At 37.8% G+C, this 25,883-nt stretch overlaps 1 protein-coding gene across 4 annotated transcripts in view; it reads left to right on the forward strand.

Annotated features, from left to right (window-relative positions):
* MYO5A (myosin VA) overlaps positions 1 to 25,883 on the forward strand; it is a 192,484-nt gene that overhangs the window by 43,408 nt on the left and 123,193 nt on the right. For all 4 annotated transcript variants that reach the window (XM_027067263.2, XM_053224004.1, XM_027067266.2 and 1 more), the window contains exons 2-4: positions 18,098 to 18,208; positions 21,460 to 21,631; positions 23,528 to 23,672. In XM_027067263.2, the coding sequence (XP_026923064.1) occupies positions 18,098 to 18,208; positions 21,460 to 21,631; positions 23,528 to 23,672 (428 nt within the window). The remainder of the gene's footprint in view (positions 1 to 18,097; positions 18,209 to 21,459; positions 21,632 to 23,527; positions 23,673 to 25,883) is intronic.

Genomic DNA, 25,883 nt, shown 5'->3' on the forward strand with positions numbered 1-25,883 from the left:
CTCAAGTCTGCTCACAAAAAAACAGCTATTAGGAATATGAGTTCTACTCTTTCCCAGTTCAGTTTCCCCTGTGTGATGCCACGAAGAAAGGAAGGTAGAGTCACAGATGCTTGACTTATTTATGTTGGTTGTGTGTAAGCCAGTAGGAGAAACAAAGAGATGGTTGCTATATCCAAGAAGCTCTTAAGCTTACACATTCTGAGCATCCCCCCCTTTATCTTTCTCCATATGATCTCTCTGTCTTCTGTGCAGACACCACCCTGATTCTTCCCTCTCTTGTGGTCACAAGAATATCAAAACTGTCCAGCCACTTCCTCTTTATGATGCCTGCATCTTCAAGTATCATGCTGAGTGAGCCATGTTCTTGCTGACTGTGTCATGTCCTTATAATTCTACTGATGTGTTATATTCTGTTTCTCCTAACAAAATAAATATACAAAATATGACCAACATGCATACCCACATACTCATACCTTTTTCTTGATGAAAGTTCTAGACATTTCTTTTACCAAGTATTTCTTGAATACCTACTATGTGCCAGGCCTTTCATGATCTGAGCTCTGGGTATCTCTCTGGTTTCCTCTCATTTCTTGTTACCATGATTCTAAACTGCTTGTATTCCTCACAAATATTTCATCATCTTTCATATATTCACTCACTCATGTTGTCTCTGTCTACAACATGCTTCCCCCATTTGCCTAACTCCTATGCATCCCTCTGTTACCTGTTTAAGTTTCCACTCCTTTGGGAAGCCACTCTGTGCCCTATTTATTTGCCTAAGCTGGGTGATGTGTGCTTCCACTGGTCTCCCATGCCACCTTGTGCATACCTCCACTTCTCATATCATAGTAATTATATCAGCTGGTGCCCTTGAAAGAAGAGACAAAAACATCTTCTCATGTTTGTTTCTGCAGTTCTTAGAACAGTACATGGTATAGAATGTATACATAACCAACACTTGTGGGACCGCATCAAATCAGTCATGGCATAATGTCAAATAGAAACTATTGTAGAATCTCTGGGCAATCCGTAGTTGCATTAAACATTGTTTTTTACTGCTACAGACCATTTACCCAAATATGCAAGAAAGATGACCCTAGCATCTGTTGCAACAATGTTTTGATCATGAGTTACAGGCACACCACCTTGTTTTTCCTATACAAGGGTTGACCAGGATTTTGGCATTGTGGAGAAATGTACTTGAATCTAGGGTTTTCACACCTCTGAAGTCAATCAATGGACATGATCATAAAATCTTACTATAATGAGCATCTATAGTGTGGTCCAGCCTACAATCAAATGCCGTGGCTCTCATGAACTCTCCCAAGTGGATAGGTACAAGAGAACCCAAGCATAAGCCTATCTGCCAGTACAGGTGCTGTGTCTCAGGACCTAGACCTACACCTAGTATAGAACTGGTACTCATTAAACACTTGCTGAATGAATGACTACATATGGTTTGGTGCTTTGTAGCTCTATAGATTTTGATTGTGCTAGAGGCACAGCTAAGGGTTGAAGCTAAGGGGAGATGATGCCAAAGAAAAAGTTTTCCTTTGGGCCTCCTTATACCAGTCTCCAACTTAACTCTTTCTACTGGGGGAAGAGTGTGGATAACTGAGCTGTAATGAAGTGCAGTTTTTGTTAAGCCTTGATTTTGCTTTCCTCATGCCATTTGTGTAGCTGTATAATTTCTTACAGAACTATTAAGCCTGACTCAGAGACAGAGACAGAGACAGAGAGGGGGGGGGAGGGGGGGGCATGTGAAAGAGGGAGAGAAATTCAGTGAGATGGCAAACCAGGGGGAGGTGGGGAGGGAGAGAGAATGGAAGGAGGTGGGAGACAGAGACTGAGAGACAGGGAGAGGCAGAGAGCTGGAGCCAGAGGGAACCAAAAAGTCTCAGATCTTGGGGCTCAGGGCATCCTGGGTCTGGTGCTGTGTCTGGTCTGAGCCAGCTTTGCAGTCTAGATATATTACCCTTGGAGCTTTAAGTTTGCTGTGAATGAAATGTTTGGACCAAATAATCTTTAACCTCTATTCTAGTTCTAAAATTTCACACTTTCTTTGTGGTTTGAATAGTTAGGGGTTTTCCTAAATTCTGCAGTGTTTCCTGGGTGAGTTAAAAGCTGAGTATAAATAGATCAAATTATAGCTAACATAGTTGAGGTTCTTTGGGTTTTAGCTAAAGACTGTGCAGTTGTTTGACAAGTTTCCAGGTGACTAGTATTTAGTCTTATTTTTTCCTTCACACATGAAAAACAAAATAGACATGCTATAGAAGATTAAAAGAACTGTTTTTTTTTTCCCTGTCATAATCACTATTAATTCCTAGAATGAACTATGATGTGGAGACAGGCTCATTTGTATAAAATGACAAATTTTGGGGCATCTGGCTGGCTTGGTCCGAAGAGCATGCAGCTCTTTTTTTGTTTATTTATTTACTTTGAGAGAGGGTGCGTGTGCTTGATCCCACAACCATAAGTCATGACCTGAGCTGGAATCAGGAGTCAGAAGCTTAGAGATTACTTAAATTTAAATAAATAGATAAACAAATAAATAACAAATTTCAACCAAGTGCCTAACTTTTTGAAAAGAGTATTATTTTTTTTTAAGAGCAGCTTACGGTTCACAGCAAAACCGAGGGAAAGGTACAGAGATTACTCATATAACCCGTCCCCACACATGTATAGCTTTCCCCCATTATCAACATCTTCTACCAGAGCACAATTGAAGAACCTTCACTGACACATCATAATTTCCCAGAGTCCATAGTTTACATTGCAGTTCACCTTTGGTGTTGTACATTCTGTGAGTGTAGAAAATGTGTTATGACATGTAGCCGTCATTATATCACACAGGGTTTTTTCACTGCCCTAAAGATCATCTGTGCTCTTCTTGTTCGTCTCTTCCCCACTCCCACCCTGGCAATCAGTGATATTTTTATTGTCTCTGTCTACGGTTTTGCCTTTCTGAGAATATCATACGGTTGGGATCGTATAGTATGTCGCTCTTTCAGATTCCTCCATGTGTTTTCATGCCTTGATAGCTCATTTCTTTTTACCACTGAATAGTATTCCATTGTCTAGGTGTACCACAGTTTATTTACCATGCACATACTAAGATGCATCTTGGTTACTTGCAAGTTTTAGCAATTATGAATAAAGTTACTATAAACATCTGTGTACAAGTTTTTGTGTAGGCATAAGTTTTCAACTCGTTTATATAAATACCAAGGTTTGTGATTGTTGGATCATATAAGAATATGTTTGATTTTGTAAGAAACCACCAGATTGACTTCTAAAATGGCTATACCGTTTTGCATTTCCACAAGCAATGAATGAGAGTTTCTGTTGCTCTTCATCCTTGACTGTGTTCTGAATTTTGGCCATTTTAATAAGTATATAGTGGTATCTCTTGAATGTCTTAATTTGCATTTTCCTGATGATATGTGATGTGGGGCATCTTTTCATATACTTATTTGCTATTTGTATATCTTTGGTGAGGTGTCTTTTAAGATCTTTGGCCTATTTTTTTTAAATGTTTATTTATTTTTGAGACAGAGAGAAACAGAGCATGAGCGGGGGCGGGGGGTAGAGAGAGTGAGGGAGACACAGAATCCGAAGCAGGCTCCAGGCTCTGTGCTGTCAGTACAGAGCCCGACCTGGGGCTCAAATCCACAAACCGCAAGATCATGACCTGAGCCGAAGTCAGACGCTTAACCGCTTAACCGACTGAGCCATGCAGGCGCTGTGGTCTATTTTTTTTAATCAGGTTGTTTGTTTTCTTATTGTTGAGTTTTAAGAATTCTTTGTATACTTTGGATAATAATCCTTTATCAATTGTATCTTTTGCAAATATTTTCTCCCATTCTGACTTGTCCTCTTATTTTCTTGACATTGTCTTTAACAGAGCAGAGGTTTTTAATTTTAATAAAGTCTAACTTATCAATTATTTATTTCGTGGGTCATGACTTTGATGTTATATCTAAAAAGATATCACCATACTCAAAGTCATCTAAATTTTCTCCTGTGTTGTTATCTCCTAGGAGTTTTATAGTTTTGAGTTTTACATTTTAGGTCTGTGATCCATTTGAGTTTATTTTTGTGACGTTGTAAGGTCTGTGTCTGGATTCTTCTTCTTTTTTTTTTTTTTTTTTTTTTTTGCATGTAGATGTCCAGTTGTTCTAGCACCATTTATTGAAAAGACTGTCTTTGCTCTATTGTATTGCTACTGTCTGTTCTTTGTCAAAGATCAATTGACTGTATTTATGTGGATCTATTTCTGGTTTCTCTCTTCTGTGTCACTGATCTGTTTATTTATTCTTTTATCAATACCACACTGTCTTGATTACTATAGCTTTATAGTAAGTTTTGAAGTCAGATAGTTGTCAGTCCTCCAACTTTGTTCTTAAGATTGTGTTGGCTAGCATGGGTCTTTTGCCTCTCCAGGTAAACTTTAGAATCACTTTATTGATATCCATAAAATTACTTGCTGGATGTTTGGGATTGCATTAAATTTGTAGATCAAGTTGGGAAGAACTGGCATCTTGACAATATTGAGTCTTCCTAGTCATGAACATGGAATATCTCTCTACCTATTTAGTTCTTTGATTTTATTCACCAGAATCTTGTAGTTTTCTTCATATACATCTTGTGCATATCTTGTTAGATTTATACCTCAGTATTTAATTTGGGGGGGGGTGGTTAAAGTAAATGGTATTGTGTTTATAATTTCAAATTCTACTTGTTTGTTGCTGGTGGTAACTTCTTACATAGTACTAATGTATTATCCATAATTATACATACCTACACGTACATATCATCCACTCATATGCCTGATTGTTCTAGATGATAGAGATGAAACAATAGACAAAAATAGACAGGCTGGAACTAACTGGGAAGAGAGAGGCAAATGTCATGTCATAACTGTGCTGAGCACCCAAAAGGGGAGGTTCTCAGTGCTATAAAGGTACACAGAACAGCTAGAGTTGATCGGTCAGGGACACTTCTCAGAAAAAGGCCAAGTTGAGGTTTGAGAGAAGCCTAGTTGTTAATGAGAGCAGGGGAGGAGAGTTATAAGCAGAGGGCATAGATTGTGAGTAATCTTGTGGTGGAGAGAGAACTGAAAAAGGCCAGTGAGGTTAGACCACAAAAAAAGCAAAGGGGTGTGTAGGAAGAGGTAAAGCTGGAAAGGAGGGCAGGGGGCTGTTCCTCTGTAGACCAAGGCTAGGCAAGGGATATAGAGACTGGGGTAGAGGAGACAGAGTATGGTTAGAACAGTCACTTTCAGGGACCTGTGCATAAGCTTCACTTCCATCACAGGTGCAAACAGGTGGCTTTCTCTCACAGCTCTCTCCTACGAAGAAATAGTTTTATATCTCTTCAGGAGTGCACACACAGGCTAATCGGAAAGAGCAAAGCCATACTGAGGGAGAGTCCAGGGCAGAGCCAGGCCCACTGTCCAGCTCTGATCTGCCTTCCAAAGAGAGGTCTTACAAAGGGTGTCATTCATTCATGACTAGGCGTAAAGGTCAGTGTTCAGATGCCATAGACTTTCGGCATTGTTTACAAAGAGTATAAACCATAAATGTAAATCCGTGACTCCCAAGCCACTCTGTTACATAGATATATGGATATATATTGAACATTTGTATAGAATCATAAAATGATGCTGTTTTGCAGCCTGTCCTTTTTCAATTAATAGGATCTTTCCATGTCAGTACATATAGACCTACTTTATTCTTTTTTAGTATTCCATTGTACAGATGTACCTTAATCTGTTAACTATATGTTACTATAGTTGTATTAAGCTTTTTATTAATGTAAATGTATATTAACCTTTGTGTCATTTCTAAATTTTCACTTTTACAAACAATGCTGAAGAACAACTTTGGAAATAATTATTTGTATTTTTCAGCATCTCATGGGAAAAATTTCTAGATACAGATTTTCTGAGTCGTAGATATGCATATTTTTTAAACTTTGTGTTTTATTTAAAAAGTAACACATAAAAAATGTAAAATATAGAAGTACAAAATCAAAAGTATGTGTTCTTCCCAGTCTGATATCCATCCCTGAAATATAAATTTTACACTGTAAAAGAAATTACCAAATTTCTGTCTAAAAACATTGCGCCTATTTATCTTATCCCCAATATATGAAAATGCCTGATTGTCTCCTTTCTTCCCAACACGTTATTATCAACCCTTTCAGTCTTTTCAAACTCCATATACAAAATTTTAAGTTGTGTTTTAAATTTGTATTTTTTAAAGTATTAATGAGATTAAACACCTTTTCTTATGTTTAATTCTTTTAAGTGGTGCCTCTCTGAGTTACCTATTTTCTTTTGCCTATTTTGCTACTGGGTTGTTTATCTTTTTGTTATTTAATTTGTAAGAATTCTTTATACATTAAGGGAATTAGTTTGTTACAAATTTTTTTTGGCCAGTTTGTATGTTGACTTTGTTTATGATGTATTTTGCCACCCAGAGGTTTCTAAATTTTCTGTAAACTTGTTTTGAGTCAGCTTTTCTTCCAAATATAGGCCCTAGGCCAATTTTTTTCCAGCTAAAATTCAGCTAAAAGGATACTTTAAAAAAAAAGTGGGGGGGGGGGAGTGATGGGATAAAGAGGCACCTGGAGCCTAGGAGTGCATACTTCCTTTTTTTTTTTTTTTTTTTTTAATGTTTACTTACTTATTTTGAGAAAGAGAGAGAGTGCAAGCCAGGGAGGCAGAGAGAAAGGGAGATAGAGAATCCTAAGCAGGCTCCCTTCTATCAATGCAGAGCCCAACATGGGGCTCGAATTCCTGAACTGTGAGATCATGACCTGAACCAAAGTTGAAAGCTTAACCCACTAAGCCTCCCAGGTGCCCAGGAGTGAACATTTCCATTCAGAAGCAGGCCAATAGGGTTCTTTTCCTTAGGTGACTCAACCAGCCTGCAGGGTGTCCTGCTCATTTGCCCTCCCAAAGCTGGCTCACTACAGGGTCTCCCCTATCCCCTTGCTCCTATCCCCCTCCTCCTTACTCCCAAGGCTCTTATTTCCAGGCAAGAATCTCCCCACTAGCTCCCAGAATTCATGAGACAATACCAGCTGAACTGCCCTCCCAGCCCCTGCCTTTAGGGAAAGCTGACTCCCAGTCCCTCTGATGCAAGCCCTATTTGCCTAATATGAATGGCGTTTTGGAAGCAGTTATGTGTTTATTAGATAAATCTTGTCTACAGACAAAATGTGAATAATAGTAGTATATGGATAATTGGGGGAGGGGAGAACAACTAATCATGAACAGAAGTTGTACAAGATGTGCTTTTCATGACGTTTCAAAAACTGCCAATTAGAAATAGGCTATTAGAAATATCAGTCACTCATTACCCTGCCTAAAAACCTTTAATGAATCCCTATCTTCTGCAGTATAAAGGTCAAACTGCCTAACATGGCATGTGAGGTCTTTCACATCCTGGTCATAACCTATTTTTTTAGCCAGCCAGACACTATCCTGAGCACGTTCATTCCTCACATATTTATTCAGTATCTAGTACTTCACAGTTATTGTTCTAGGTTCTGGAATTAGTGGTGGTCCCTGCTCTTACAGGGGTTTCAGGCTAGGTGGGAAGACAGATAACCCCGGGTAAGCAAAGCAGTTTATAGGATGGCCAGGGAGGACTTTTCTGAGAAGGAGGCATCTAAACTGAGACCTGAATAGTGAGAAGGAACCAGCCGTAAGGAGAGTTGGGGGATGAGGGGAGGATGCTCTGGGCAGCAAGCTCAGTAACAGCCTTGAAGTCAGAAAGTTTGGGGTGTTCTAGGCTGGCATAGCGGGAGCTTAGAAGACGACCTTCATGAGGTGATACTAAACCTGGGCTAAAGCACACAGTGCATTATTGATAGAGCAAAAGAATTCAGATTGAGCACAATGAGGTGTTTAAATCTGGAGGTAGGGTAGAGGTAGTGACAATACAACATAATGATTTTTAAACTTTATCTCATTTATCTGCATAACATTATTTTTACTGAAGTGTAGTTGAAACACAATGTTACATTATTGGTTTCAGGTGTACAGCATAGTGATTCCACAAGTATATATGTTATGCCATGCATACCGCCCTACAGCGCAATTGTAGTACCATTGATTGCTGACACATGTATTATTAATAAGTTTTATGAATAATGATCTTGAGAAAGGAAGTTGGATATTTTTCTCAAGGTCACACAGTTGGAAAGTGTTGGCGTCTCTAGGTCTCTGACTCCAAAGCCCAAGCTCTTAACTTTGACTCTGGATTCTACACTAATTGCTTTATTTTGTAAGTGAGAAAAATGAAATTCAAAGAGATTAAAAATAAGTTAGAATGAGTAGGAGGATATGAGGCACTGTTCAAAAAGAAAGTGGACCCCTCAGTCTGGAAGGATAAAGAATGAACTTTTTATCTGGTGGAGCTCAGAAAGCCATGAAGCACATGAAGAGGGCAACATGGACTTATTCATTATATAAGTAAGAACTCAGAGGCATCTTTTGAAGCTCAAAGAAGTAGTTATAGGCCAAATAAAGGGAAGTACTTTTTACACACTGGGTAGTAAATAGAAGAAGCTGATTATCCCAGATACAGACTGAAAATAAAGTAAATTTAGGGTAGCTTTTATGAAGGTCAGTGAGTTAGCAAAACAGAACCTCTTTTGTATGAAGAATACTAAAATACCAGCGAAATTTTCTGTAACAGAAGTGTAAATATCTAAGAAGATTAGGTAAAAATTAGGAGAAATTTATTATTTATTATTATACAATAATAAAAAATGAAAGCAGTTTTAGGTGTGTGGTAATTTGGCAATATTTAAAATTTTTAGTTTTTTTCTGTGTTAAGAAGAAAAAAAACTCATGGATTTTTTTTTTTTTTAAGTGAGAAGCAATGGTTGTAGAGGGGTACAAGGAAATAATGTACTTCCTCAGTCATCACAGACCAAATGAAATTCTTATTTCTAGGGAGATTCATTCTGATCTTCTAGAAGGGTGTGGTCAAGTCAGTGCTAGGACACCAGCTTAACCTTTGAGGAAAAGTTTGAGGCACAAGTTCTTCCATGTAAAAAATTTTTTTAAATGTTTATTTACTTTGGAGAGAGAGAGAGAGAGAGACAGAGCATGAGCAGGGGAGGGGCAGAATGAGAGGGAGACACAGAATCTGAAGCAGGCTCCAGGCTCTGAGCTGTCAGCACAGAGCCCAATGCAGGGCTCCAACTCATGAGCCATGAGAGCATGACCTGAACTGAAGTTGGACTGTCAACCAACTGAGCCACTCAGGCGCCACCACAAGTTCTTTCAGAACCTTGGCTTGCTTATGCTGCATTTGTCTTTCACAATATTCTCTCAGGATACACAGTTGGAGTAACTTTTGCTCAAAAACACATGTCCTTTATTTCATGACCTATAAAGAGATTTACACCTAAAATCAAGTACCAATTTTTGATTTTTCTATCATCCCCTTTGTCCTGTCATTTCCTCTCCGTCCTATTGAGAACCCACAACCAGTCAATTATCAAATTGATAACTTCTTTATCAATTCAGTAATATCATTTTGCAGTGTAGGGCTGTCACAGTAGAGGGAAAAGAGTGTCTCTTGGTCTCTCTAGAAGTTTGGGAATTATTGAGTCAGTATTTTATAATCTCAGTATCTAATGATTTCTGCTTCTTGTTTCGCTAGTAATAGTCTCACCATGCTGGCAGTGCAAACATGGCCAGCAGCTCCTTGGATCCAGTCACTTCTGCAGTTCTCTTTTTTTTTTATAATTTTTTAAAATTTTATAATTTTTAAAAAATAATTTCATCCAAATTAGCATATGGTGCAACAATGATTTCAGGAGTACGTTCCTTAGTGCCCCTTACCCATTTAGCCCACCCCTCCTCCCACAACCCTTCCAGTAACCCTCAGTTTGTTCTCCATATTTATGAGTCTCTTCTGTTTTGTCCCCCTCCCTGTTTTTATATTATTTTTGTTTCCCTTCCCTTATGTTCATCTGTTTTGTCTCTTAAAGCCCTCATATGAGTGAAGTCATAGGATTTTTGTCTTTCTCTGACTGACTAATTTAGCATAACACCCTCCAGTTCCATCCACGTAGTTGCAAATGGCAAGATTTCATTCTTTTTGATTGCCAAGTAATACTCCATTGTATATATATGCCACATCCTCTTTATTCATTCATCCATTGATGGGCATTTGGGCTCTTTCCATACTTTGGCTATTGTTGATAGTGTTGCTATAAACATTGGGGTGCATGTGTCCCTTCGAAACAGCACACCTGTGTCCCTTTGATAAATACCTAGTAGTGCAATTGGTGGGTCATAGGGTAGTTCTACTTTTAGTTTTTTGAGGAACCTCCATACTGTTTTCCAAAGTGGCTGTACCAACTTGCATTCCCATGTAGGTTTCTTTTAAGCAGTTTTTATGGGGATTTTGTTGATCAAAAAAGTCTACTCAAGCTACAAGCAGAGTAATAGGTAGCAGATAAGAGAAATGTGAATACATTTTACTACCCTAAATGCTCTTCATGTTTATTCATGTTCTATTCTTCATTTTTAAAGTAAGCTCCTATTAAGAAATGCTCTTTCATTTGGGCAAGCCAGCTTGTATTTTTAAGTGTGGATGACTGGGTTATTCTTTTCCACTCATGCTTGTATTATTACACTCATGGTTATTATTGTTATTATTTTAATGTGTATTCATTTTCGAGAGAGAGAGAGAGAGAGAGATGAGCATGAGTGGGGGAGGGGCACAAAGGGAAGGAGACACCGAACAAAGCGGGCTCCAGGCTCCATGCTGTCAGCACTGAGCCTGATGCAGGGATTGAACTCACGAAACGTGAGATCATGACCTGAGCCGAAGTCAGACTCTTCACCAACTGAGCCACCCACATACCTCTAATTAAATTATTTTCAAATCTCTTCTATGACTTCTGCCTTGACTGGCTCACTGCGTAACATTCCTTCACATTTCAAATCTGTGAAAGCTCTGTGGCTCCTAAAGACTCGTCTATTTATTTATTATTCGCTCAACAGACATCTCTTGAGCATCTATCTGCTAAGCACTGGGCCAGGTATGGAGATGATGCCAGTGGATAAGTCATAGATCTTTTCCTCAAGGAGGTCACAATCTAGTTAAAGAGTTAAAGAGGTGGGCATGTGGAAAAAAAAAAAGAATGTGGCAAGTGCATAGATAGAGATAGAAACCAGATATTATAGACAGTCCAAGCATGAGCCCTGCCTCAATGTGCTGGTCAAGGAAGGCTTCCTGGAGGTCATAACACTTAAACTGAGTTGGGTTTGTTGGGTTGTTGTATTATTAAAGTTCTGCCTTTTTGCAGAGGCCAGATCATGAAAGACCTGTAATGTGTTGTTAGCACCAGACCGTGATTGTAGCCAGAAGTGTCTGTCCCTAAAGCTGGGAGCAAAGCAAAGGTAGCCACCTGTTATAAATGGGATGGAACTACTTACTGGTGCCTGCTTACCTATGTTGTCTCATATAACGTATATGTTGTCCAGTTCTTTCAAAACTTACCATGTTGAGACATTTTATTTGAGATCTAAAAATTACCCATGACTTCTTTCAGCACCAGATCATTTATCAGAATGATAGATATTCTGTGGGGGAGGAAGACATCTATCTATACACACAGGCCTGTAGATATTTAATATGACCCTTTTTATACTGTTCTCCACATTGGGAGCAAGTGTTGAAAATAGTAGGAAGGTGTGAGTTTTGCTTAATTGGGCAACTTTGGTCACAATCAGGAGAAAGTGGTTTATTTGAATTATGTTGGTTGTATTCTTCCTTATACAATATAAACATCTTGAAGTTCGAGTTCACTCTGGGTTTGAATCCTGTCGCTGTCATTTATTAGCTGAGTGACTTTCAGGCCAGTTGTTTAACTTTGCTCAGGCTGTTGATTGAGGAACCTCTTTATTAATAACAATTATAAAGAATATTGTTGGGGCGCCTGGGTGGCGCAGTCGGTTAAGCGTCCGACTTCAGCCAGGTCACGATCTCGCGGTCCGTGAGTTCGAGCCCCGCGTCAGGCTCTGGGCTGATGGCTCAGAGCCTGGAGCCTGTTTCCGATTCTGTGTCTCCCTCTCTCTCTGCCCCTCCCCCGTTCATGCTCTGTCTCTCTCTGTCCCAAAAATAAATAAACATTGAAAAAAAAAAAGAATATTGCAAGAATTAAGTAAAAGACAGGAAAGTTAGGTGTTTTCTTCATCCTAATGAAAGTCCTTCTAATGAAGATGATCAGTATGATTCTTTTCTTTGTTGGTGATTGTTTTAACTTTGTTTTTCTTATTTAAAATTTTGTAATTTATCCTCAAATACCACTAGCTAATTGTGGATAGAAATAGTGATTTTTCTTGATGTGCATATGAAGACTGTGCTTGTAAAGTGAGATCTAGGTCCAAAAATAATCTTTACAGAAATGTTAAAGAACTGCAGTGTCTAAAAATATTCATTCCAAAGCTCTGCCATCTCATGTAAATTTCTAGAGAAATAAGATTATTTAACTTTTGCTTCTTGTTGGTAACAAAACATATCCATTAATTTGAAGAGTTGTTTTCTTCATGAGTTTAAAATCATTTCAATGCCTGCTGGAAACTGACAAATTCAATTTACTTTTAAGTCATGCACATTTCACAGTACACACGTGGTGACATCAAGGGTTGGAAAAAAATTAAAAATCTTAAATCAACTCTATCATTTTGTTCATTTATGGAAGTAAGTTAAGCTGGAATCATTCATTTGTTAAAAGTTTTAGTCTTTCTCATCATCAGATGATTTTTTGCTATTATTTCCTCAACTCATTTTTGGCAGAGCCTCATTCTCCTGTCAGAGCCAATTGGAATACTGCAGAATGGATGCCAGGCTGATTACTGTGGATTTGACACATTATCTTAAGTCTTGGATGTTAAGAATCTTAATGTTAAGAAACATTCTTAAGTCTCACCTGATGACATGGACCAGTTTAATAAATGTTTCAGTTATGATACCAAGAGGAACAATTTTGGATTGGGGGAGTGGGTTTCTTCTTTATAAGATGTGCTGTTAGAACAAGGGAGAAGCATGGTAAAGTGGAAAGAATATTTGCTTTTAGAATAGACAAAGACTCTACCACTTTTCAGGTCTGAGCCTCAATATCTATTAAAATGGGTTAATAATGGGGTTATGGTGAAGATTAGATGAAATTATATATGTAAAATATCTAGGCCTTTACTGACATAGAGAAAATGCTCAATAAATGTTAGCTGTCATTCCTCACAGTCTTCGTCAAGTTCCACAAAGTGGACTTGGTGTTTGTCTTTTCGCTCATCAGCAGCATTATTCTAGAGCTGCCGTAGGAGCACAAAACACTACCGCTCTTAACTTCCAACCCTATCCACCGTGCACCGTGTGTTCACCCCCAGCCCATCTTCTCTTTCCTCTCATTTTGGTGTGACCCCTTATCCTGCTCTTCTAAGCAGGGAGTGAGGAATTTGTGGTCGGGTTGGGAGTGGGGCTGTATGTTCTAGAAGTGAGTAGTAGCTTCCACTTTTAAACATATGAATTATGAAGGGATAGAGACATGGGTTTTTGGGGAGTGGGGATGGAAAGAATATTTTATTACTAATCTCCCTACATGTCTGGTTCTTTTTCCTTCTTATAATACCATGATTTCCTATGTAACTCACCTATCTAATGTTGCTTGCATCTTTCTCTATTTCTGGAAATTATAGACCCTTCTAGAAGATTCTGAGAGCCTTTTGCCAATACTTCTTTTAGTCTGCCCTTTTAGAGTATAATGACTGAAGGCAAGAACATTCACATAACAAAGGGTCATTCAGAAATTATTATAGGCAGGCCCTGTGTTAAGTGCTGAAGAGACAAAGATGAATGAGAGACACTCTTACCCTGAAGGAGCTCACACTTACTGAAGGGAGATTAGGCATACAAAGTTATCATTTATTTAGGATAAGAATTCTAGTGGAGTATGGTGTGAGGTAATGGGGACAGTGAGAATAGAATGCCATCAAATGACGAGGAAAGCTTTCTTTGAGGTGGTGGTACTTTACCACAGATATGAATGATAAATAGGAGCATGCTGGCTGAAAAGGGGGAGGGACTGTGTTCTAGAGGTTGTTCTATGTTGCCAAGCTGCATATGATTTAATAGGGGAGCTAGGAAAGATGTGTAAATGTGCTGTATGAAAAATGAATAATGTGTGTGGGGAGGAGAGAGAATCACATGGGTCAGATTTTGGGGGATTCGGGGACTGGTCCTTTACTTGGTTAGTGCTTTCGGTCTTGTTCCCAAAGTTCCCATCAGAAAAACTGCTCTCGGTGCCCACACCTCGGAGTTCCTTGACTGACAGAGTGCAAGTTAGCAAAATTTCCCCTGAGTCATCTGCATTATTCAAGAATCTCTTGAGTGTTGTCATTGTGGGAGGATACGAAAAGAAAAGAAAGATGACTGGTGCCTCTTTACGTGTGCATGGATGGGTGTGATCTCCGAGAAGGTAGGAGGGCTGTGCTAGGCTGAGCCAGCACTGTTTGTGCCCCGCTCTGGCGAGTACCAGTGCAAGCATGTCCCCGGAACCCATCTTTCCAGTGTTCTTCCATTAGTCTCTGTCAGGATTACCTCATCATTGTCAGGCAGGCCTGATTAAACTGTACTGTAGAAGACAGATGGTTTTTATTTTCCTTGTGAGCTATTATGCAAGTTAAATCTGTGCTAGCATTATTTACTCAAATTTTGCCTGTTACCATAACATTTAGCCCATCTCCATTTTGTCCTTACTCTCCTTTCTAATCAGGAGTTCCTTTGGATTGTCATTAATCTTCTTTGATGTGTGTTTACATTTTAACATGATCTATTTTAAGCCTCTGTATCTTTTCTTCCTGTCCTACAGTGGGTTTTTTTGTTTTTTGGGGTTTTTTTTGGCTTTAGTCACAGTACCTCAGATCCTAAATCCTTGCTTTCCCTTCTCCTACCTGTTCCTACAGCAGTGTTTCCTTTGCTTACTAATTCATGGATCTCTCTTCTCTTAGTCTCTGACTCCTACCCATCTCAATTGTGCTTAGTGGCTTCAGGAAAAATCCCGAGGTATGCCTGTGAAGTTTGCCTTTGCCACCTCTCATCCCAGTTCTCCCATCTCTTTTCCTTATCTTGTCCTACCTCTGCCTTAAATAAAACCAGCATAAATGTGGTGCTTACCAAACATGAGCCAGCAACTTGGCCAAAATTAGAGAGGATTCCAGGATGGCTTTAAGGAGTATATGGTATGGTGTGGGAGGTAGATAGATCCGTAAATAACTAAGATAAGGTCTGAAGTATCATAAGTGAGATTTTTGAGGGACTCACAAGATAATGAGGGATAAAATTAGAAAAGCATGAGTAGGAAAAGGGAATGAGGAGCATGGCAGGAAAGCCTCACCCTCTACTAGCTAATTATGACAGAGCAGAGTTACATGACATTGGACACTCCCTTGTCTTGCTGGGAGCTGTGTCCAGTCTGATTCACTTTGGCTAGGGTTATCTTTTGCTAACTGCCTCTGTTTCACCAAGAAATCCTGAGCAGACTTACTAGGTATGTGTGTCCACCCCTATATGTGATTCCTGCCCGGCTCTTGCTGTGTTTCACTTCCAGGTTTCTCGTATGGCTTCGGGGCCCCATCTTCCCACTGCAGTTTTCCTGCAGTCTTCCCACTGGATGTGGCTGGACAAGTTTCGTCCAGTTTCTCAGGGTTGCTCTGTGTACTCTCCTTGGGGGCCTAAGACAAAAATAGAAAATAGGGTTGGAGGTGACACAGGAAATAGGAAGGGGCATTGTCAGGTTGGAATTTCTCTCGGTTTCAGCAGCTAAGGTATATATATACATACCTCCCAGACTGACCCAGTTCTGGTATAGTTGTTTTTGCAGAGTCACCAATCTCCTCGGTTAAGACTGAAAAGAACCATAAGAAGACAATGGTAATAACAGACTGAGTTCTGACCTATTTCTCCTTGGTTACTTTACCAAGAGATAGAGATAGGATAATGGGAAATTTGGTTATCAGGGTGTTGTTTGTTATTTAAATATCTCACCTATGGTGAGTGTAAGGGCCTTAGCCTCCCTCACCTATCTGCGAGTGTTGTTAACACCTAGCTCTTGGAAATCTAGCCTTTGGCAAAGCATGCACCCAGTGTTTCCAAAACACTTGCGGAAATCTGAGCTGGAACTTGCTATTGACAAATAATAGGAAGGTGCTTCTTTCTAGATTTAGTTGAAAATCTCATGTTTGGAGCAGGTTGGTCAAACTTCTGCAAACTCACTTGGACTCATTTTGCTTTTTTCTGCTTTCATTAGGATAGTACATCATTTCATGACTCTGAATCTCCTATATGGTATATCTCTTCTGGAACCAGTAAATCCCTCCAGAGAAAGTTATAGAAATACTGGCTTTCTAAAGTGAGTTTCAGAGTCGGAGTAGTTGGTACACAGAAATGTTTATTGAATGAGTAAAATTTTAGTAAATTGGACAGCTGTTACTCAGTTTATGGACTGTATAACTGGGAAGAAAGCCATAAAACAACTTTCAGTAACATATTTGACATAGAACATTAACAATCATTTCTTATAGAATACACACTTGGTAACAATCTCAACCTGTACTTATATATTGGGTTATGCTTTTCACAAGGTTTCTATGTATGAAAGCCCTTGAGATGATCTAAATGAGTACTGCTGTCATCCCCATTTTACAAATGCCTGAAATAAAGGCTAAGATGCCAGTATGGTAGTCCTGGGATTAGAACTCATAACCTAGTTCAGTACCCTTTCCTTTGCAAACTGTTCAGACAAAAAGTTTGCATGAGTCTGTGATAATAAGAAAAAAGTAAAGCAATGGGTAAGTTTTTTACCATACTGCTTTTATTCACTTTAAGAAGATGCCCTTTATTCTGAGATTCTCTCACTAAATACTATGTACCCAGCTATGAACCCAGCTATATACACAGGCAGTGGTTATAGTGTTGAACAAGGCAGACATAGAGCTTATGTTCTAATGAAGGAGAAATAATAAATAAGTAAACAATAATATAACAATAAGTAAGTTCAGGTAGTTTTGGAACTCTGAAGAAAATAGAGACAGGCTGCTGGTGGTGATATTTTTTATATGTGATATATTCCTGAAAATGTCCATCAACGTTTAATGTACATAATGTTTTTAAGGAAGATTCCTCCCTGAGGAATCCAAGCGGTCATAAAACATTTCTTCAGTGTGGTGTCTGGAGGATTCATTCATTTTAATATATTTTTTTTCTTTTTCTTCAAAATGGATCTCAAGTCCAAAATAGGCTTAAGCCCAGAGAGTAACTAGTGGAGGCTAAAGATTTGCTGCTCAGGAACCCCTGATGATTGATTACCATACCTTTTTCATGCTATTGAGGCTATGAGAGCCAAACTTATTGCTAGCCAAATCTACCATTTCACTCATCTTTATAAAATAATAAAGGCAAAATACTAGACGACAACGCTTTCTTATTTTTTTTTTAGATTAGCAACAGAACTTTCTTCCAAGAAAGTTCTAGATGCCCAGTCTATAAAACAGCTGTGACTCCAGGCCACAAGCTTACTCTCTTTGCCACACCTTACTGGCCCCTGAGGAATACTTGAGAAGTCACCAAGTGTTTGCAGAACACAGGATGAAAACCGTAATCAAAAATTCAAATTGTAAATCCACTGGCAGAGCCACCATACCAGAGCTTCATAGTCACGTTCTGGGATTTTTAAAAGTCCACATTCAATGGAAAAATGGATTTATATGTACATTTTTACCTAAAATTTTATTTTCAGGTAGCATTTCCTATGTAAAGAGAGTTCAAACTTTAATTGTAGCTCTTTATTCAGAGCATACTTTTTCCTCCAATTTTACTGATATAATTATATACACACTATATTACTTTAAGGTGTACAACATAGTGAATTGACTTAGATGTATTATGAAATTATTAGCACAATATAGAGCATACCTTTTATATACTGTGGGCAGGATGGTACTAAAATGGGGCTAAAATACTTTTTTTGCTAGTTTAATTTTTTTTTTCTTGCCTTCTAGTTTGCTAGAGTTTGGATACCTGATCCTGAGGAAGTTTGGAAGTCAGCAGAGCTGCTGAAAGATTATAAACCAGGAGATAAAGTCCTCCTGCTTCACCTTGAAGAAGGAAAGGTAAGAATTTCGCTTTTATCTGTTGTCATTGGCATAAAGTGAAGGGAATTCAAAAGTGGGAGTTTGCTGTGACATACCTGACTTCAGATGGAAGTTTAATTTTGAATTAATCTAATATTTTTTACTTATTAAATTGAAGAAAAAAGCAAAATAGCAAACAATTTTCTATCACATTTGGTTAGTCAAAATGGCAGAACTGTAAAAATCTGTTATTTGGTCTATAAATTTATTATGATTAGGTTTAAATTCACGTCTAATCCTCCCAAAGATATGCCTGTTTATTTTGTTTAGGCTAGCATCAATTATTTCATAGTAACTAAGAAAACATTGCTTAAGGAGCCAGTCTGATATTTGATATTTGTTGCACCTAATCATTTGAAAAATATTTATTGAGAAGCTATTATGTACAAAGCTGTTCACCAGCAACCAAAAAAACTTAAAACCAATTGTATCTCTATGCTTTCCTGTCTGCATTCACTGCATGGGTAGACTCATCTGAGTTGCACCTTTTTATTTATTTTTTATTTTTAAATTATTTTTTTAAGTTTATTTGAAAGAGAGGGTGTGTGTGAGCATGAGTGGGGGAGGGGCAGAGAGAGAATCCCAAGGAGGCTCTTGCACTACCAGTGTGAAGCCCACATGGGTCTTGAACTCACGAATCATGAAATCATGACTGGAGCCAAAACCAAGAGTCCAGTGCTTAACCGACTGAGCCACCCACATGCCCCAGTTGTACCTTTTTAATCTCTCCACTGCATTTGACAAGGCATGTCCCACTTTTTTCTTAAAAACCTTTATGACATTAATTTTCTTTAAACAACGTATAGTCTAGCCAAGGAAACTAGATACAAATACATGAAAAGTTACGTAAAATGTAGGATCTAAAGAGTAGTTCAACACCACAATACCAAAGATGTCAAAAGATTATGATGAGGTATTACCAGATGAGTATTACTATCCCAACAGTTAGCTGTACTGAGCACTTACTATCTGTCACACATAGTTGTAAGTGCTTTATTTGCTCTAACTCATATAATCCTCACAACGATCCTATGAAGTGGGGCGGTTGTTATTACACTTTATGGATGAAGAAACCAGTACTCAGAGAGATGCTCAAGATTATATGGCTATTAAGGAATGAAGCTGGGATTTTAAGCCAGAAAATTTGTCTTCATGATTTGTGCTCACACCCACTCTGCTATGTTGTAAAGAAAGACAGTAATGACTTTAGGATCTTTAAGAGGAAAATTTCATTACAGGCTGCTTTGTCAGGGAAGGCTTCAAGGAGGAAGAATGATTTTGACTGAATCTTAAAAGGTAGATAGAATGTGGACTTACAAGGAGAAGGGGATAGATCTTATGAGGATTGGAATGTATTTTGGAGATAGTGAATATAGCAAGTTGCCTGGAGCAGACATTTAGGTTTGTGTTCAAGTTCCGGGCTTGCATATTAAAGTATCTGCTAGATACCATGTTGGCAAAAGGTGCTCTCTGACATCAATGTCAGGTAAGAGAAATAGATATATTTGTGAATAGTATGGCATGTGATATAATGAAAATAAGGAACAAAAGTAGAACAGAGTAGGGAGTGATCAGACCGGCTGGTGAAGGTCAGGGTTCAGAGAGGCATTGTCTGAAGAATGAGTAGACCAGCAGAAGTGCAATTAAGGGATCCAGAAAAGCACGTGCAAAGGCAGGGAAGCATGCACAGTAATGTGCATGTGGGGAGGTACATAAGTTCTATGTTGTTAGAATGTGAAGTAAGAGTACAGAACTGGCAAGAGAACGGGGGGTGGGAACCAGATCACAGAGGGCCTGGTGATCATGTTAAAACTCTTGGACTTCAAGAGATATGCGATGCGGAATGATTGTAGTATTTTTAAACAGAGGAAGGATGTCTGATTTGTGTTTTAGAAAGGACTCATTGGTGGAAGCACAGAGGATGAATTTCAGGAGAGCAAAACAGAGGCAAGGTTAGTTGGGAAAAAGGCAGGGAAGAATTAGGCCCGATTAGGAGGACCTTGAATGTCAAATTAAGAAAATAATTTATTCAACTGCTCTGTGTTAGGCACAAATTAAGCACTGTGAGATATATTTTCTTATGTTAATTCTCACAACAACCCTGTAGGTTGGCAGGTAGTATTATAACTATTTTGCAAATAAGGGAAGCCATGGCTCAGAGATATTAAGTAGTTCTGCCTGAGATTACATAGCCAGAGTGGCTTTTGTGTATTGCAGAGACCAGTGCAAGGACCATTCAATTTGGGGAAGGACATTATATCCTAATAAACAGGCAGGGAGAGATTGAGGAGCAGATTATAAATTCCTTTCCATTTAGCATGATTCATTCCAACCTATTTTGAATATTTGACCTCTATATCTCTGCAATGTTAAGAAAAGTGGCTTTTTACAAAACCAACTAGTCCTTCTCTATAATTAAATTACATTTTTTTTCCTTTTTTATTTGTCATATGTTATTTGCCCTTAATACATAGTTGAGTGATAATTTCCATGCTTGGCTTTGTCATAAAGCCATATTTTCCTTGGCTTTAAAGTGAGTAGTTCTTCTGAACTTTTGGAGCCAATCACCTCATTAAAAATCAAATGAAAACTATGAACTGTAATTCCAAAAGCAATACACATATGTATATATATTTACACATGTGCACATATGCACAGTTACAGTTAATTTCAGGAGATTCTTGGACCTCTCAGGGTTCAGGGGTTCCCAGGTACTTACAACATGCCATGCATTGCCTCATTTAATTTTTATCACACCCCTGTGAGCTATTTCTCTTATGCCCTTTCTACAATGAAGGATTAAGATTAAATAACATACCCAAGGCCACAAAAGAAGAAAGTACCAGTTTCAGGGTTTGAACCTGGGTTGATCTAACTCTAAAGATAAGCTCTTGACCACTCTTTATTGTCTATTCACTTATCACAGGTGAAGAGAAAGAGAGAAAAAGAAAGGTTATTTAAAGATTAAAGACTTCTGGTTCCATAACGGGTAAAAAAACATCTAGGCTTCTCAAACTATATTAGCAAAAATTATTAATACAAGTTAATACATCTAGTGAAAAAGAAGACTCTTCATTTCCACCATTTTCTGTGGCTTTGGGAAATGTGCCAGCAAAAGAATGCATTTAATAGTTGAGAAGCAAATGAGGAATAGGAAATAAGCAAAATGCATGGACTTGTTTCACTTTTATTGCCATGATTTATCCAGACTGTACCTTATGCATTTTCAGGATTTGGAATATCGTCTAGATCCAAAGACTAAGGAACTGCCTCACTTAAGAAACCCTGACATACTTGTGGGTGAAAATGACCTCACAGCCCTCAGCTATCTTCATGAGCCTGCTGTGCTCCACAATCTCAGAGTCCGCTTTATTGACTCCAAACTTATCTATACATATTGTGGTAAGTGTGCCTTGCTGTCTGAGTGGACCATGAACTCTTCCCTCTAATGGACATACCGTGGAAATATTGTGCATGGGGAAAAAAGGCTGTCGTTGGATTTCCTCCTAGAGAGAGGATCACTTGAGTTATCAAAAAAGATTTACCAGTGTTCATTAGCTCATTGCATTTTGTGCTGAATAAGCTCTTTTGTAAATTACATAATTTTGCTCAAAAAAAAAACAAAACAAACAAACAAAAAACCCTGAGCTGGGCTAGGCCCATCTTCCAGATTTTCTTCCTTCCAAAGAAATTATTTGCCAAATTCAGTGACAGTTTGGTAGTTATTTTCATCTCTTACAAGAACTGCTATATGAAGAGTAGATGTCCAGACTTATCTTTGGAGCAAGTTCAAGTTTAGTGTTCTCTTGTTCTCAGTGCAGGACTGACAACTCATAGTAACTATTCTTGCTTGATGTGTTTGTCTGGACCCATGCTCGCTGCATTGTTAGCTGCCAGTGACCCAGCTCAGTAGTCTCTTTCTTTCTCTTGGAAACTAAGCACATGTACATTTGGGTTCTTACCCCCTTTCCTTCTTTTGTGTTTCTATTTTTTTCTTAACTTTTATTTTCTCCCTTGTCCCTGGCTCTTTTCTCTACTGACTTCTTATCTTTCTTTCAGTAATTATTCTCCCCCAGCCTCAGGTCTGGGATTTCATTCATTTTCTTCTAAGTCTATTTGCTTGGTGTAACCAACTCAGCACCTATCATTTCTTCCTTACTCTCCTGCTTTGGACAGGGACAACTATCTTTTCTTCTTAAAGGAATGTATATCTCTTGTATCCTTGATGCTAACTCTTTTTCTTCTCTATTAACTATTTCTGATTGTCAATTTTCATTTCTCCGTTTACTTTTTTCTTGCATATATGTTACCTTCTCAATAAAGCCTTCGCAGCCCACCTTATCTAAATCATAAACCCTTTTCCCCTTCTAAGTTTCCGTGTTCTTTCTCTGTTTAATTTTTCTCTTTTTTCCTTTTTACTATCTAACCTGTGATATTTATTTTTTCTTAACTTGTTAATTGTTTGAGTTTCCTACTAGAATATAAGGTCTGTGAGGGTAAAGATTTGTCTTTTTTTGTTTACTGTTATAAACCTAGCACTCAGAAAAGACTTGAGACATACTTGGAACTGAATAAATATTTGTAGAATGAAGGGCTTCATTAATTTAAAATATACTTACTATAAAATTTAAGAAAACAAAAAAAGGTGTTTAAAAACGAAAAATATATACATGTAATTCACTACTGAAAAAAACCAGTATTATGTTTACATATCCTATATGTGTGTATATGTGAGAAAGTATAAATAGATATGAAATTAGAATTAGTCTGTTGATAGTTTTGTGTCATGTTTTCCTATTACTTTTAATATTCTTTATAAACATGATTTGTAGTGGTAGCATAAATGTCTACTATTCTGTTATAGGGATGTAAGAAAATATTTAGCTACTCTTCCTTTATTATATAGTTTGTTTCTGCTTTTCACTACTGTGAATAATATGATAAACATCTTTATGAAAAAAAAACCTCTTTGCTTAAATCTCTGGTTATTTCATTTGGATAAATTTCTAAAAGTGTAATTTTCAATTTAAATACTATGAAAATATTTGTTTCTTTTAACATTGCCATGGTTTTTATCTTTAATAACCTAGGCCAGTTTTTAAATGGTGTTTTAGTTAGGTCTGGGTATATTGTGTTCAGAGGCAAAGGCTGTGATATATTTCTATCTTTAACAATTTGTTAGTTCAAGATTAACTCAAGTTGAAATTTGTGTTAACTGTGATTCTCGCTTTACCAAGTTTGATATGTCCATTAGTGTATCACTGACTTCTTCTTTTGCTTTTTTTACCCCTCCCCTAGGTATAGTCCTTGTAGCTATAAATCCTTATGAACAGCTGCCTATTTATGGAGAAGATATTATTAATGCATATAGTGGTCAGAATATGGGTGATATGGATCCACATATCTTTGCAGTAGCTGAAGAAGCTTACAAGCAAATGGCCAGGTTGGTGGGAGCTCTATTTCTTTTTTCATGACTCTTACTAGATGTGATAATTTCTTCTTTGCTGAGTCACAGATATTTTAAAACACAGTTAAGAGCAACTGGTAAATTATTATTAAATAAACAGACTTGACTATTTCAGATGGCCTGCATTATTATTAAAATAACTTCTTATTTATAAAAGAACATCCAATTTTTAAAAACTGACTTTGGGGAGTGCCTGGGTGGCTCAGTCAGTGAAGGGTCCAACTCTTGGTTTCGACTCAGGTCATGAATTCGAGCCCTGCATCAGGCTCCACACTGACAGTGCAGAGTCTGTTTGGGATTCTTTCTCTCCCTCTCTCTCTCTCTCTGCCCTTCCCCTGTTCCTGTGCATGTGCTCTCTCTTTCTCTCTCTCTCAAAATAAATAAATAAACTTAAAAAAACCCTGCCTTTGGAATTTCCTCATGATCCTGTGACTATGTGCAAAGACAGATATTATATTTACAGAAGAGCGGATCAAGGGTTGGTGGTAATAAGTGATGGGTTCACTATCATTCAACTAATGAGTGGCAGAACAGAAATAAAAGGGCTGGGGCTCCTGGGTGGCTCAGTCGGTTGAGCGTCCGACTTCAGCCCAGGTCATGATCTCGCGGTCTGTGGGTTCGAGCTCCGCATCGGGCTCTGTGCTGACAGCTCGGAGCCCGGAGCCTGTTTCAGATTCTGTGTCTCCCTCTCTCTCTGACCCTCCCCTGTTCATGCTCTGTCTCTCTCTGTCTCAAAAATAAATAAACATTAAAAAAAAAAAAAAAAGAAATAAAAGGGCTAAGGACAAGAAGAAATCTGTCTGTATCTTAGAGAATTAAATCTCAAGGAAACTGAATTTAACGTTAGTATTATGTTCTAGTGTCCAGTGATCCTGAACACATTCAGTAAAATGTCTTTGATGTTAATCATGGAACCCTAACACTATGACAGTAGAAAACCAGAGGAAAAAGCTACTTTCAGGACTAGATTAGACTCTTAATAATGTGATGTAATACAAAACTATGGAGGTATAGAAGAGTATATATTCAATTCATATCTCCTGTCTTCAGGTAAGAACCAGCATATATCCTCAAGCAATTTATGAAGTGGAGAAAAAACAAATACTGCAGAGGTTTTATTTTCTCCTTTCCAAACGGGGAGAGTGTTTGTACATAATTGGACTAGCACGTGACAGAATTTTAGAATTATTTCATTGACAGAGTCCATAGAAGTCATTATGCCCTTTTATTAATAAATTATTATTATTTCTAATAATAGCTATTAAGTACTCTGTCTTTGCAACATACTGTTTAATTGCCTTCAATTTTTTAAGTAATTTTATCCTCACAGCAACCTTCTGAAGTTAGTATTATTATTAATCTTCATTTTACAAATGAGAAAATATAAGCAATAAGAAGTTACTTAACTTTCTTAAGGCCACATAACTAGGAACACTAGCTTTCAAATCCGATTAGTCTAACACTGTGAAATATTATCATATTAAATACAAAATGACTAAATATAGTTTTGTACTATATAACATGGTGTATTATACCAGATTCTGTTATAAAATAGGAACTAGTATCAAAAGTGTAAGAAATGTTACTTTTTGAGGCTTTTAAATTCCATCTATCAGCGTAATTTCCCCCTAAAATTAGAAAAACCCACCAATATTCGATGTGTATAATCCTGGAGCATTGCAATACAAGTGAGCACAGCACAGGTACAGCCAGAGAACTATCAGGCAGAGAGGGAGTTGCATGGAGTGCTAGGCCCTAAAAATTATCTCTGAAAAATGTTATGCTGCTCATAGAAAATTATATGACTTCTTTGAAAATACTAATCTGAAAAATACTGATATGAAAGTCTGGTTCTCCGCATCTTTGTCACAGGAAATTCAAAAATAGTGTTAGATTTGTCTGAATATTTCTGGCTTTTCAACCCTAGATTTACTTTGGTTTCCTAACATTTCTTCCCTGATGATTCCCCTGTGACTCAGTCAATGTGATTTCTTTACTATAGGTTTGCTGGTTTCTTTTCCTTTTGCTTAGTTTTGTTTTTTAGGCAGTTTTAAAATACGCTTCAGTTATGATTTTATGTTCACCATTTATAAATATATTTATAAGTCTGTACACAGAAAATGTGCTACAGCAGCTAAATAGACCACATCTCTTATGCTTACAGTTGGAGATAGATATTGCAGGATC

This window comes from Acinonyx jubatus, chromosome B3 (assembly GCF_027475565.1).
Source record: "Acinonyx jubatus isolate Ajub_Pintada_27869175 chromosome B3, VMU_Ajub_asm_v1.0, whole genome shotgun sequence".
Classification (NCBI taxonomy): Eukaryota; Metazoa; Chordata; class Mammalia; order Carnivora; family Felidae; genus Acinonyx; species Acinonyx jubatus.